The sequence below is a fragment of the Nanorana parkeri genome, unplaced genomic scaffold, assembly GCF_000935625.1.
Source record: "Nanorana parkeri isolate BGI_ZX_2015 unplaced genomic scaffold, ASM93562v1 scaffold69, whole genome shotgun sequence".
Lineage (NCBI taxonomy): Eukaryota > Metazoa > Chordata > Amphibia > Anura > Dicroglossidae > Nanorana > Nanorana parkeri.
In genome coordinates this window covers 62,088-75,432 of record NW_017306337.1, presented here as the reverse complement: position 1 = coordinate 75,432, position 13,345 = coordinate 62,088, and the positions used below count along the sequence as shown (strand labels likewise).

The 13,345-nt window shown below is 43.0% G+C and overlaps 1 protein-coding gene across 1 annotated transcript in view; it reads left to right on the top strand.

Annotated features, from left to right (window-relative positions):
* Nucleotides 1–3,188: 3,188 nt before the first annotated feature.
* FAM114A1 (family with sequence similarity 114 member A1) overlaps nt 3,189–13,345 on the top strand; it is a 24,973-nt gene continuing 14,816 nt past the window's right edge. Inside the window, exons 1-4 of the mRNA XM_018576493.1 lie at nt 3,189–3,227; nt 9,614–9,897; nt 11,252–11,339; nt 12,319–12,414. Coding sequence (XP_018431995.1) covers nt 9,619–9,897; nt 11,252–11,339; nt 12,319–12,414 — 463 coding nt within the window. The 5' untranslated portion in view covers nt 3,189–3,227; nt 9,614–9,618. The remainder of the gene's footprint in view (nt 3,228–9,613; nt 9,898–11,251; nt 11,340–12,318; nt 12,415–13,345) is intronic.

The window sequence follows — 13,345 nt, the reverse complement described above, 5'->3', positions numbered from 1 at the left end:
GTGCATTGCCGGAGTTTCATCTTGCCTAGGGCAGTCCCAAACCAAAATACACCACTGCTAGCATGGAGGGAGCAGGCGGGAGCGGGAATCAGGTAAGTACTAAAACTTTGCTTTACTCCAGTCCCTCGGGAAAAGTGAGTACTTAACCCTTTCAGTACCAGGGTAGCCCCACTACAAGAGTCATTTTTTCCCCCAGAGATAGACTTCAAGTATATAACGCAGTCATTAGAATCCTATATAAGCATTAACATGTTACTGTCATTTCAAAAGTCATTTTCAGCATTTTGAAATCTGCATTTTTCTTCAGAATGCCGTAAAGGTCGTTAGTCAGGCACTTCCTCTAATAGGGTGACAACTCTCTGTCCCTATCTCTTCATTGAGCTCTTGTGTTGTCACTCTGTCACATGGACTTCTTATAAGGAAAGGTGGCTGTGTCGACACGCATCATGTAGGTGTGCCCGCTGTTTCCCCATCAGGAAAGCTGCCTTGAGAAACACCATGCACATCAAACTGGAGTGCACGTATGGAAGCAGCTGAAAAAAGGCTTCAGGAAATCAGCTGCACTGAGATGCGTCATAGGGTGGAAAAAGGTGAAAACAAATATTAACCCCTTTTCTACCAGTGTATTTTTTTTTTTTTCTTCCGTTTAACAACATCACTGGAGTAAAACCCTTGGGTGGCTGTTATGCCAGCTGATCACTGTGTACGGAGCCATCATTAGATGAATGGAGCAAATCTGGGCGGCTCTGTACGGGGTGATCACTGTTAAAGAACTCTGGGTAATTTTTTATTAACCCTTGCAGTGCAGCTACTCCCGCACTGCAAGGGTTAACTGCTCATTCTAGTCTAAGGCTGGAAATAACAAAGTTTTACTCACTTGATCCTCGGAGCCGGCTTGCTCTTAGACCGGTGCCAGGAGCCTCTCTCCCCCTCCACTGCAGTGGTCTAAGGTGCCGTAAATCTTCACATTCAATACACTATGTGTAGGATGTGAGGATGCTGAGGGACATTCCAATGCTGCAGTGTAGGAGGAGACGGGCAGGAGGGAACGCTTTGAAAGCTCCGAGGATCAGATGAGCATATCTTTGTTATTTTCCTCCCTAGACCAAAATGAACAGTTAACCCCTGCAGTGCAGGGGTAGCACCACTGCAAGAGGTAATCATAAGTTACCCAGAGTTCTTCTTTAACCACTTGCTACACCCAAAGCAATTTCCTACTCTTGCGCACACACGATAAAATCTGAATTTTTGGCTAGAAAACAGCTTCAGACACCCAAATAATATATTTTCTGAATGCAGAGGCCCTGTAGAATAAAAACATGCTAGTTGCAACGTTTATGCTGTACGGTATTTGCGCAAATGTTTATCAAACCAGTATTTTTAGGATAAAATACACTAAAATGAAATTTAGTGCACAGAAACAGAATATAATAACCAATTTTTTGGTAAAATATAAATTAGACCAAATAGACCAAATTAGGAAAATAGACCAAATATGTCAAGCCTTAATATTGCGTGCGTCTGTGAAACTGCAAAAAACTACAATACCCAAAATTTCTCATAGGCGACGCTTTAAACACTTTTACGGCTCATCAGTTTAGAGCTATCAGTGATTGAAGGGCCTATAATTATTGCTCCCACTCTGATGCTCGCAACGATATGTAACATGTGTGGCGCAATTTTTGTTTTAGCACGTAGGCACATACAAAGCTTGTTTGCGTTGTATGTGTGTGCACGTGGGGGGAGGGGGACTTTAAAAAAAATGTTGCTTTTTTTATGTTACTTTAATTTGTAAAAAAAAAAATGTTTACACTCAACTTTATCACTTTTGCATAGGAGGCTAACAAGCCCACTATGTAATAGCAAATATAATGTGACAGATCCTCTTTATGGAGACATCAGGGGTCTTACAGACACCTAATGTCACCTAGGGACCCCAAATAAGCTGATGAAGCAGAGATCGGCTTCCCCAGCTTCTTCTTCCAGCCCGAGACTGCAGCGGGAGACAGCCCATTGACACCGGACGTGATGTAATGCACATCACTTCCGGGTCCAGTGATCGGAGGAGAGATCAGTGGCTGGAAGCCACTGAGCTCTCTTCCGATCTATCAGGGGAGACCCACCACGCCGACAGTGGAGCCCGGGAAGCCGGCGGCGGCACCAGCGGTGGTAAAGAGGGGGAAATGGCACCGCACCCTACAAGTGATCCGTCACCTGCATAGATGCCGTATCACTTGTATTTAAAGAGCAATCGCCGGCTTTTTAAAACGGTACAGCAGCAGCCGTGTCCTTCCAGCGGAGGACGAACATTTACGTGAACCCGCTGGAAGTGGTTAAACTATCATCATAGTGATCACATTATAGAGTGTGGAATTCAAATCCGTTGTTAATATCACCAAAAGAAAGCTCTCTAAAAAGAGAAGTATGAATTGATTTGGGTACATGTAGTGTTGTAGTAGATCACCCGCACTCCATTACATTTTGAACCTTGTGAGTGCTGGTGATCTTCTGTCCAGTTTATTTGGGTACGGTGATGCATGACCAAATATTTGCCAGTCAAACTATCACACAGAGCACGTGGCCTAGACATAGGCATACGCGCAGGAGGTGCCAGGGAACCCCCTAATCACCCCGAGCGCAACACCAAAGCCGAGACAGCGGGTGCTGTACTTTACGTCACTGAGGCGGTGGAGAGATCAGAAAGATCTCTATGTGACCGCCTCAGTGATACAGAGCGCAGCAGCACTTGCCACTTACATTCCTCACATAACACCCGCAGTCCTCAGTGCCTGGGAAGCTGCGAGGGAGCGTGGCTGTGGCTTACCATCCAATCAGGAAGCCGAGCGATTGGTCACATGATGAATCCCTGTTTCATAACTGCACCCATGCTGGAAGAGGTAAGGGACAAATGAGGAGATGGGAATCTGGAATGATCTATATATATATATATATATGGATGGGCCTAGAAATGAAAAAAACAAGGGCAATGGTGATCTACAGAGTCTAATAATGTCTTTGGGTTGGACTCTGTGGGGAATCTTGCAATGATGAGGGAGATGAAGTGATGTCAGTAGTAGTGAGCTGTGGATTGGCCTCCATACAAGTTGGCTGTACACTGTCCTGAATGGAGAGCTGTGTATCCAGCCTCCAGTGTACGTGGCAGGGAGGGAGGGAGGGAGGGAGGAGGCTCCGGACTCATCATTGGAAGGAGGGAGCTCAGCACTAAGGTAATGACATTTCCTTTTATATATGTACACTGGGCTGTATGTAGGCAAGCATGGATCGTACACTGAGCTCATCCACACACCGTACAGATCAGCGGAGTGCAGGAAATCAGTTACAATGTATCACTCTCCATGTTAGATCACATCACCAGCTGCCGGCCGCATAACGAATCACGGCACTAAATGTAACAATCCCATGCTATACATTGTAAATCGATTCCAGATCGTACATGTACAGCACAGGAGGCGGCCGATCATTTCAGCACTTCGTGACTTCTATACTGAGATTTTTAACAAGTCATTCAACTTAGACAGAGGCTTGGTGCAGTTCACGCAGCTACCAGAGGGGGGCGCTGTAGGCTTACGCATCTCCCCCACCCGCACACCAGAGTACAACGGTACAGCTGGCATGTGCTGGCGTCATGGCACACCCCACTGCGAAGCACTAGAGGGAACATCTGTACTAGGTTCTATGGAGTACTCCTGTCTGCTGTTCTACCAGGACTGCTTTTCCTGTATTTTATTGCTTGTATAACACCAACAGCTACTATTAAACCATTAATATATTCAGGAGTCACAAGTTGAAGTATAGTTAAAGGCAAAAATGTTACTTTTAGATTAGGATAGACCTCTGTAAGGAGACCTCTGCCAGTTTTTTAGTGATGCCTGTGTCCACATTCACTCTCTCTAATTGTTGTGATCACCAGTGTCACTGGGAATGAAAGTGACTGTAAATCCACCATTTTAGGTTGCTCCTGTAACAGAAAAAAAGGGAAAAACATCCAATGAGGACACTTGTTCATTTGACAGCTGTCTAAACAGGATATACATTACACTGGAAAGATATCACCTCACTGCTTGTTGGGTGCACAGTACAGGAAGTGAATGGAAACCCACTTAATGAGACACAGATGGCTAAAAAAAAAGAACCTGAAAACTGTTTTTTTTTACCAGCCCTTACTCTAACCAAAATGGTTTAAAAAAAAAAAAAAGTTTTTGGCTTTCGATACACTTTTAACTGTATAAACTGTAAGACTGGTCCCCAGCGGGCCTTTGAGTGTCAGTATACCCTCCTATAGGATAGGGGTGGGCAACCTTGGCACTCCAGCTGTGGTAAAACTACAATTACCATCATGCCTGTGTGAGTAATGCCTATGGCTGTTATAGTCTTGCCATGCATCATGGGGCTTGTAGTTTCACCACAGCTGGAGGGTCAAGGTTGCCCACCTCTGCTATAGCACATATCTATCTATATATAGAGATACTGTATCTATTTATAGATAGATTGATATATACACGCTTCAACTCACACAGAATACAAGAATAAAATGTACATTTATTGATTTGTTTGCATTGGAGCCTGCAATGCATTTTGGATTGTGGGTACAATGCTCTGACTCCTGCAGACTGTCCCTTCCTGTCCTAGTCTGTACTGAGTTATGGATATTCAGTTACAGAGACGGGAGGGAGAGAATGAAAGGACTATGAGCACAGTGACGTCACCACAAGTGAAAAATAAAGACACTCACAGGCACAGAGTAATAAAAGTAAGAGACTTTCTGACTTTTTTTTACCCAGTCTGTGGGGATAATTTATGGAACTTGGAGCAGACATAATCTGTCTGGAGCAGTTGCCCATGGCAACCAATCAGCTTCTATGTTTACTATATTCAGTTAAGCTTTGAAAATGAAAGATAGAAGCTGATTGGTTACGAAGGACAACTGCTTCAGATTATGTCCGCTCCAATTTTGATAAATTCCCCTCTGTGTGTTTTCTACCAGATATTGTTGTCTTGCAGATTTCTTCTTGTATCTGTTAGTGCAAATTAATCACTTGTCGTCCACCCGCCAGGACGGCGGACGCTTCCTGACAGGTGGATGCGTAATGTATGTGATTTTTTTTTAAATGCAAAAAAACTATAGTGGCCCGATCACTTGTATGATGACAAAGTGCAGCTGCCCCCTCTGCTCCCATCGCCTCCACCCCCAGTTTTCCCTGATATTTCGGTAAAGCATTGCATGGCTGAATAAATGTCAAAGTACTGCAGCTCTAAACAGTAACAAATGGCTTGGACAGGAGGGGGGTTTAACATCCCGCAATGGTGTTCCTTCTAACGATGGATCCATTTTTCACAAGGGTGGGACTGATGAGGGTCTTCTAATTCTAGTACCCTAACCCCTTCTTGTCTGGGTAAGGCTGAGCAGTTCAGTGTTTGTGGTACAGAGAAATAGAAGGATTCGTTTTCCCAAGAAACTGTCTTTTTAAATTGAAGGGGTTGAGCGGATCCGTTGTGGAAGTTCTCACTGTACGTTCCCTACAGCTATTAGTCAGTCCTATCCAGCATATAAAGGGTTCATCCCGGAGCCTGCAGCGTGGCAGTGTGACATCTAATCCACATCTGGCTGCTGAGAGGTGGAAATGTAAGTATGCCCGGACTACGCCATCACACAGATTGAGGTGTACATTAAGAAAGGGACATTGAATCATGTTTATCACAGCCATGGAAGTAGCAGGATCGGCGAGTGACAGTTCATTATAACCGAGAGGAGACGGTTACTTTGGAAGTCTCTCTATTTCTAGCTCTGTACTTCTAGAACTCTGCTTAGTCATTGATCATTTCTCTGGGAATGTTAGGGAGCGCCTCAGGTTTGGGGATTTGCACCTGGAGATGTCCTACATCCATATGATAGTAAAATTCTCATTTTATTTCTTATTTTATCTTGTCCTGGTATCACTACATTTTGTCTTGTCATTTATACATATGGTAAATCTATTCTCATTGTAAATGCTAAAATCTAATTGTATCATTCTTGTTGTCAGACATTTTATCATCTATATACGGTAGTATTGTTAATAGGACCTCATTTTGTGTGATGTCATTTTAGTAGATTGCAGCCCTCTAAAACAGTAAGGCTCACCGTACACGCTACAATCTGACTGAACAATCTCTGTACAATCAACTTTATATCTATCAAAAGTATGTAGTATGAGGACCTACTTAATCTATCCAACCAATGTATATCCAATCAGACAAGCGCTTACACTACATACTTGTTGGTAGATCTAAAGGAGATCGTTTGCAGCTATGGTGGTAGCTGTGTGTCTTTCTTGTCTGTCTCTGTATCACAAAACAACGTGTGTGTGTGTGTGTGTGTGTGTGTATATACGTATATACAGTTGTGCTCATAAGTTTACATACCCTGGCAGAATGTATGATTTCCTGGCCATTTTTCAGAGAATATGAATGATAACACGAAAACCTTTCTGTCACTCATGGGTAGACTTTGGCTGAAGCCATTTATTATCAATCAACTGTTTTTGCTCTTTTCCAATCATAATGACAACAGAAACGACCCTGATCAAAAGTTTACATACCCCAGTTCTTAATACGGTGTGTTGCCCCCTTTAACATCAATGACAGCTTTAAGTCTTTTGTGGTATGTGTGGATGAGGCTCTTTATCTTCTCAGATGGTAACGCTGCCCATTCTTCCTGGCAAAAAGCTTCCAGGTCCTGTAATCTCTTGGGCTGTCTTGCATGAACTGCACGTTTGAGATCTCCCCAGAGTGGCTCAATGATATTGAGGTCAGGAGACTGAGATGGCCACTCCAGAACCTTCACTTTATTCTGCTGTAGCCAATGACAGGTCCACTTGGCCTTGTGTTTAGGATCATTTGTCATGTTGGAATGCCCAAGTACGTCCCACGTGCAGCTTCCGGGCTGATGCATGCAAATTGTCCTCCAGTATCTTTTGATAACATGCTGCATTCATCGTGCCATCAATTCTGACCAACTTTCCTGTGCCTTTGTAGCTCACACATCCCAGTGGCGTCACAAGGGGGGTGCAGCCCGCACCCGGGTGACACCATTGGAGGGGTGACACCAAAATGACTCAGTCATTTTGGTGTCACCCCCCTCTGAAAAGTCAGGCGCTCGGTCATGGACCGAACGCCCAACAGTATCAGGAGAGAGGAGGGGACCCGGCGGCAAACCTTATCCCGCCGGGTGACTGTCCCCTCCTCTCTCTGCCGGCGTCCATCACCAAGATGGGCGCCGGCAGGTATCAGAATGCTGCCGCGCGTGCCTCGGGAAGCCCCTGACACATCCCCAAAACATCAGCGATCCACCTCCGTGTGTCACAGTAGGAATGGTGGACTTTTCATCATAGGCCTTGTTGACTCCTCGCCAAATGTAGCATTTATGGTTGTGGCCGATTGAAAAAGTTGACAACTTTTTCAATAATCGATTATAATCGATTATGTCGATTAGTTGTTGCAGCCCTACCGAAAAGCTCAATTTTGGTCTCATCACTCCAAATGACTTTGTGCCAGAAGATTTGAGGCTTGTCTCTGTGTTGTTTGGCGTATTTGTAAGCGGGATACTTTGTGGCATTTGTGTAGTAATGGCTTTCTTCTGGCGACTCGACCATGCAGCCCATCTTTCTTCAAGTGCCTCCTTATTGTGCATCTTGCAACAGCCACACCACATGTTTTCAGAGTGTCCTGTGTTTCACCTGAAGTTATTTGTGGGTTTTTCTTTGCATCCCGAACAATTTTCCTGGCAGTTGAGGCTGACAGTTTAGTTGTCTACCTGACCGTGGTTTGGTTTCAACAGAACCCCTCATGTTCCACTTCTTGATTAGATTTTGAACACTGCTGATTGGCATTCTCAATTCCTTGGATATCTTTTTATATCCCTTTCCTGTTCTATACAGTTCAACTACCTTTTCCCGCAGGTCCTTTGACAATTCTTTTGCTTTCCCCATGACTCAGAATCCAGACACGTCAGTGCAGCACTGGATGAAGGATGCAAAGGTCTGTCAGGCAGCCAGAAACTCATTGGCCTTTTAGGGCCTGTTCACATGAGATCAGGTCCGGATCAGCAGACGTGGAGCTGCTGATGCATTGCGTTTTTGGCCGCGTTTTTGATGCGTTCCAGCAAAAAAAGTGGGGCTGTTAGTATGTTAGCTGCAGCGCAGTGCGTTTTTGATTCGTTTTTGATTTGTTTGCGTATCCTGACCGTTTCCTGACCTCTATATACATACATACAAATTGTTTAATATATATACATATACTGTATACTGTATATATATTATGTACATAGTAGTACATAGTTATGCAGTAGACAGACAGTTGTACAAGCTTCTATGGCAGTGCTTTGGCCGTACAGTATGTATTCAAGGTATCTAGAAAATGATGGCAGACTTGTGCCTTAGAAGAGGTAATGTGTTCTCAGTTCAGAAAGTACCTTTGTTTGTTTGATACTTATTGTTTACATTGTGATTGACCCATGCTTCCAGCTTCCTTCAGTGGTTGCGCCTTTTCTGCACCTTTCCATCCGACATCCTTCGATCAGAAAATCAAAGGTGCTGGATAGAGAATTGTCAGGCGAATAGTGAGGGCAGCCAATCGGCTGCTGTTACTGTTCAAGTCCCTGGTTGGGTATTCTGAAAGCTCCAGGTGCCGGCTGTCTGAATACAATAGATAACAGGGGAGATTCCCTAATAGCCATGCTGTTTAGCATGAACGGAGGAATCGAGCAGTTTTCTCGCGTTCAGTCCGCAGGCTGAACAAGAAAATACTATATGTATATGAGCAGATTTAGATGTGAAGTTTGGTAACCTCAAAATCCAGTTTTGAGGTCCCCTTCTGATGAAGGGGACCCTGCGAGGCCCCGAAAGCGCTTGCCAATGAGATACAGCTATTGGCAATAAAATATTTTGCTTTTTCAACTCATGGTGTGTTGGTGACATTTTTCTACATTTTATACTGAGCTTTGGGTCAGGGGAGGAGGCTAGTATATGTCCACCCGTGACCCTAAAGAGAACTGTGGGGAAAAACACTTACGCCATAGTTCTCTTTTAACGTTTTGATAAGTAGGGTGAAGGGGAACGTTCTTGCCATGACCTTCCTTTTAAAGTGCACCTGTCCTTTACAGAGCAGTAAAACAATGCTAATCTTCCACAACCTTAAGAACAACCAAAGGCAAAGTGCGGTTTTACCAAAATCCCTGTATTCATCCCACCCTTATCCTTCTTCATCAAGGTATAATATGTTTTTACAGACCTCTGATGCAGACCTTCCTCCCCTCTTTTGGTGCTGCAGCTATTCTTTTACATCTTGCACATGTGTTTTCAGAGTGACTCCAGGGACAACCATCACTCTTTATGGCCAGAAATGGCAGATGTATCAGATGTAAGAGCATAGCCACAATACCTGTGAACAGTCCCAAAACCTGGACAAAGCACGGCAGTGAGTCTTTATCTGAGGTATACAGATAAAAGAAGCAGCAGGGAGGGATTCTTTGTACAACTGCACGCACCTACCCTTCAATGCTTTGTTGTAATATTTTGCATGGTTACTTTATCACATATGTCTTTCTTACCTAAAGTCAAAATGTCGAGCGAGGAAAGTAAAACAGAGGAGGATAACCCTGAGACGGCTGTAGAGAAGATCTCAGACCTGGTACTAAGTGAAGACGGCAAATCCACACCCCAAGAAAGCACACAGAGCAGTCAAGAGCCCAAGACATCCTTTAAGGAGTCAGCTCCAGACTCCGAAGAACAAGTCCACCAAGAAGGGCAAACCCAAATAAGCCCTGAGGAACTTTGTGAATCGCTGAGCTTAGAGCTAGCATCCGAAGTCACAGACAATCCGGAAGACCTTGACCATCCCGTATGTCATCCTTTTGTTTTCTCTCTTAATATCATTTATTATAGAAATAACTTGGTTTTATAACATTGTCACTCTAATATGGGAAAAGTAACATTACAATGAAAACGTCAGGAACATTTTGTATAATTATAGCTCAGTGTAGCTTTGAAGATTAGTTCAGCAAGAAGGGAAGTTTCCTTGTTTAAAGGAGAACTATGGGGTTAGGGCTTTTCCCCATAGTTCTCCTTAGTGTAACGGGAGGACACAAACTAGCGTCCTTCCGTCACCCAAAGCTCAGTATACCGTGATATACTGAGACGCCGCAGCTGAAGCTGGATCCCGGCAATTATGTCTGGATCCGCCCAGTTGCGTGAGTGACAGCTGGCTCTGCCTATCTGTACCAGCCCTCTCTCAGCGATGGCGGATCGGAGTGGGGAGGGGGGAATCCAGTCACTCCCCTGTCACGGCAGAGAGCCGTGACAGGATCGAGAAGTGAGCGAACGCCGGTATGTGTTCGCTCACCTCCCGATCTACTGAGCCGACTTGTGACAGTCTCATTGTCACAGGTCAGCTAGAACTATGAGGTGAGTGAAAAGCACTCACCTCATAGTTGTCCTTTTAAGTTTAGATTAGATTGAGCAAAATCCCAAATGAAAAATGTACATTTGTCTACATTGTATATGTGCAAGTGTTCACTGTGTGTTCTGGTTTTAGCAGAAGATGTTGTGAGCTCCAGATCAATTCTCCATATTAAATTGACAAATGTCTATTAAATTCAACCAAAAATGTAAAACAATAATAAACATAAATCCATCGACTCATCTTTAAACTTCAGAGCCCCAAATCCTGCAGTTGGAAGCAAGTCAGAAATCCTTATAAAACGTGATTTATTTCTTTAAATACTTTTTTTGCCTTCTTCTGGATCAGCTCACGAAAATGGAAATGAGTTAAAAGGAATGTGTAGGATTTAATTTTTCATGATAAAAACCACAGCATAATATTTAAAAAAATATTTCTGCTCACTTTTTGGTCAGGAAAATATGAACTGTTATGTAGTCATATGTAAAAAAAAATTATATTCAGCCCACAGGTGAAGCTCTTGGCTCCTACTTACAGTTTTACAGGGACTCTTTAGTCCCTCTTAAAAAAGCCTTCTGTTTTAATGCATTGCGGTGCCATTCATTGCCAAGGCAACACACCGTAGAGCACTGTCCATTGACAGCGAGGCTAAAGAGTCCCTGTAAAGCATGTGAATACACTGCTGTGTTTAGTTTTTCTTTTTATGTTCTGGTGCGTTGATAGTCCATTAAAATGATGAAAAACCCCAAAATGTGAAGGCGTGGGCCATAAGTAATACTTCTATTAACTCTTTTAGGATGAAGATGGTGCAGAAAAAGGAAGTAGCTGGTCTACCTGGGGAACATGGGGCAAATCCCTCTTATCATCAGCTAGTGCAACTGTAGGTAAGGTGATTCTCAGTATTTTGAGTCAAGTATTCATAACATATATCTTAAAAAGTGCACAGCGCTAATTGTAAATTTGTGAACCTCGTGACTTAATAAATATATCACATAACAGAGATATAATATCAATAATTCATCATAGGAAATTTAAATAGTGAAAAAAATCCTTATATAAAATAATCATTATAATATTAAAAATAGTGCCATCAACAAATCATAATAGCATTTAAGTGTCCATGTGCTGAACACATAAATTCGATGTATCTTGTATAATCATTCCACAGTTTTCCACCACAGTGAAAATCAATGCCCAGTACTCAGGGCCTGTTCGCTCCTGCACTAAAAATGCATCCCAATGTATCCCTATGTGTTTTATGGGCTACAGTTCTCACGTCCGCAGTGCGTTCAGGTTACGCCAGAAAAATACTGCATGTCACATTTTGTACGGTCCGGAAACACAAAACGCGACAAAAACGCACTGCACTGCAGCTAACATATTGACTCCAGCAAAAAAAAAAAATTTTTTAACTGGAACGCATCAAAAACGCGGCAAAAACACATAGCACCGCGTCTGCAGATCCGCACCTGATCCGGACCTGAAACTCATGTGAACAGGCCCTCAAAGAATATTCTGATGATCCACAATTAACCACCGCAGGTGTCACTCTCCCTGTGAAAACAACACTGCCCTGCACTCACCAGGCTTTCATGACCCTCTATCTCTACATGGTCATACAAGCATAGATTTGTTTTAAGATGTGGCACGGAGTCAGCAGAACGAGCAGTAAGTGGAAATCTCCACAACAAGGCCACACATGGCAATAAAAATTTAACAGGTTTTATCTTTTCTCCAAACGGAAACAAAAAAAAAAACAGTTTGGACTATTATTGCACGAGTCAGATCCTGTGGTGTCTGTTAGGCTGAAAGATATTTAATGTATAACTAGATAAGAAATAAAATGAGTATTTTTGTGAACAGGTCATGGCCTATCTGCAGTCAAGGAAAAAGCCGGAGTCACTTTGCGAATTAGGAACTCAGAGTCTGAGTCAGGAGCCTCCGATACTGGGGAACAAGGTGAGAATTTATGTCACGTCTGATGACTACCAGCAACATGCCTGTACTTACACATAAGAGATATACAATGTGCAGTGCTTTCAAAACTTAACCCTCTCTCAAGGAAATTGCATGTGCATTTGTTTTGTGTAACTGAAGCAAAAGTGAATGTCATTAGCATATTTACTTTCATATAGTTTTAGGAAAATACCCCATTATGGCCACTAGATGGAACCAAGGAGCATAGGAATTAGGGCTGCAGCTAACGATTATTTTCAAAATTGATTAGATAACTGACTATTAAGATCGATTAATCGGATAAAAATAATTCTAAATTTAAAAAAAAAGATGGCTCAAGTGATGAGCTACTAGTTTGTATTGAGATTGTAGTCCATCACGGGAGCAAGTTTGGAGCGGTGACTACTTTACAACACACACAGGGACCATGGGGAACAAAAGTAGCCACCCTCCAGAAGGAAGGACAGTGTCAGCCATAGAGGGGAAAAAACAAATCCCAGCAATAATACATTATACAGCGCAATGCAGAATACCATCAGCTATATAGGAATACAACAAATCCCAACAATAATACATTATACAGCGCAATGCAGAATACCACCAGCTATAGAGGAATACAACAAATCCCAGCAATAATACATTATACAGCGCAATGCAGAATACCACCAGCTATAGAGGAATACAACAAATCCCAGCAATAATACATTATACAGCGCAATGCAGAATACCACCAGCTATAGAGGAATACAATAAATCCTAGCAATATTACATTATACAGCAGCACAATAGTACATTATACATACAGAGAGTATGGTACCTGGGTGGTACCTGACCATAAAATGAGGATATCGTCGATGTACCTGTGCCACGATAAAATGTGGCACAGGTACATCGAGTAGTCCTCTTGGGCAAAAATGTCTCTTTCTGATTCTCC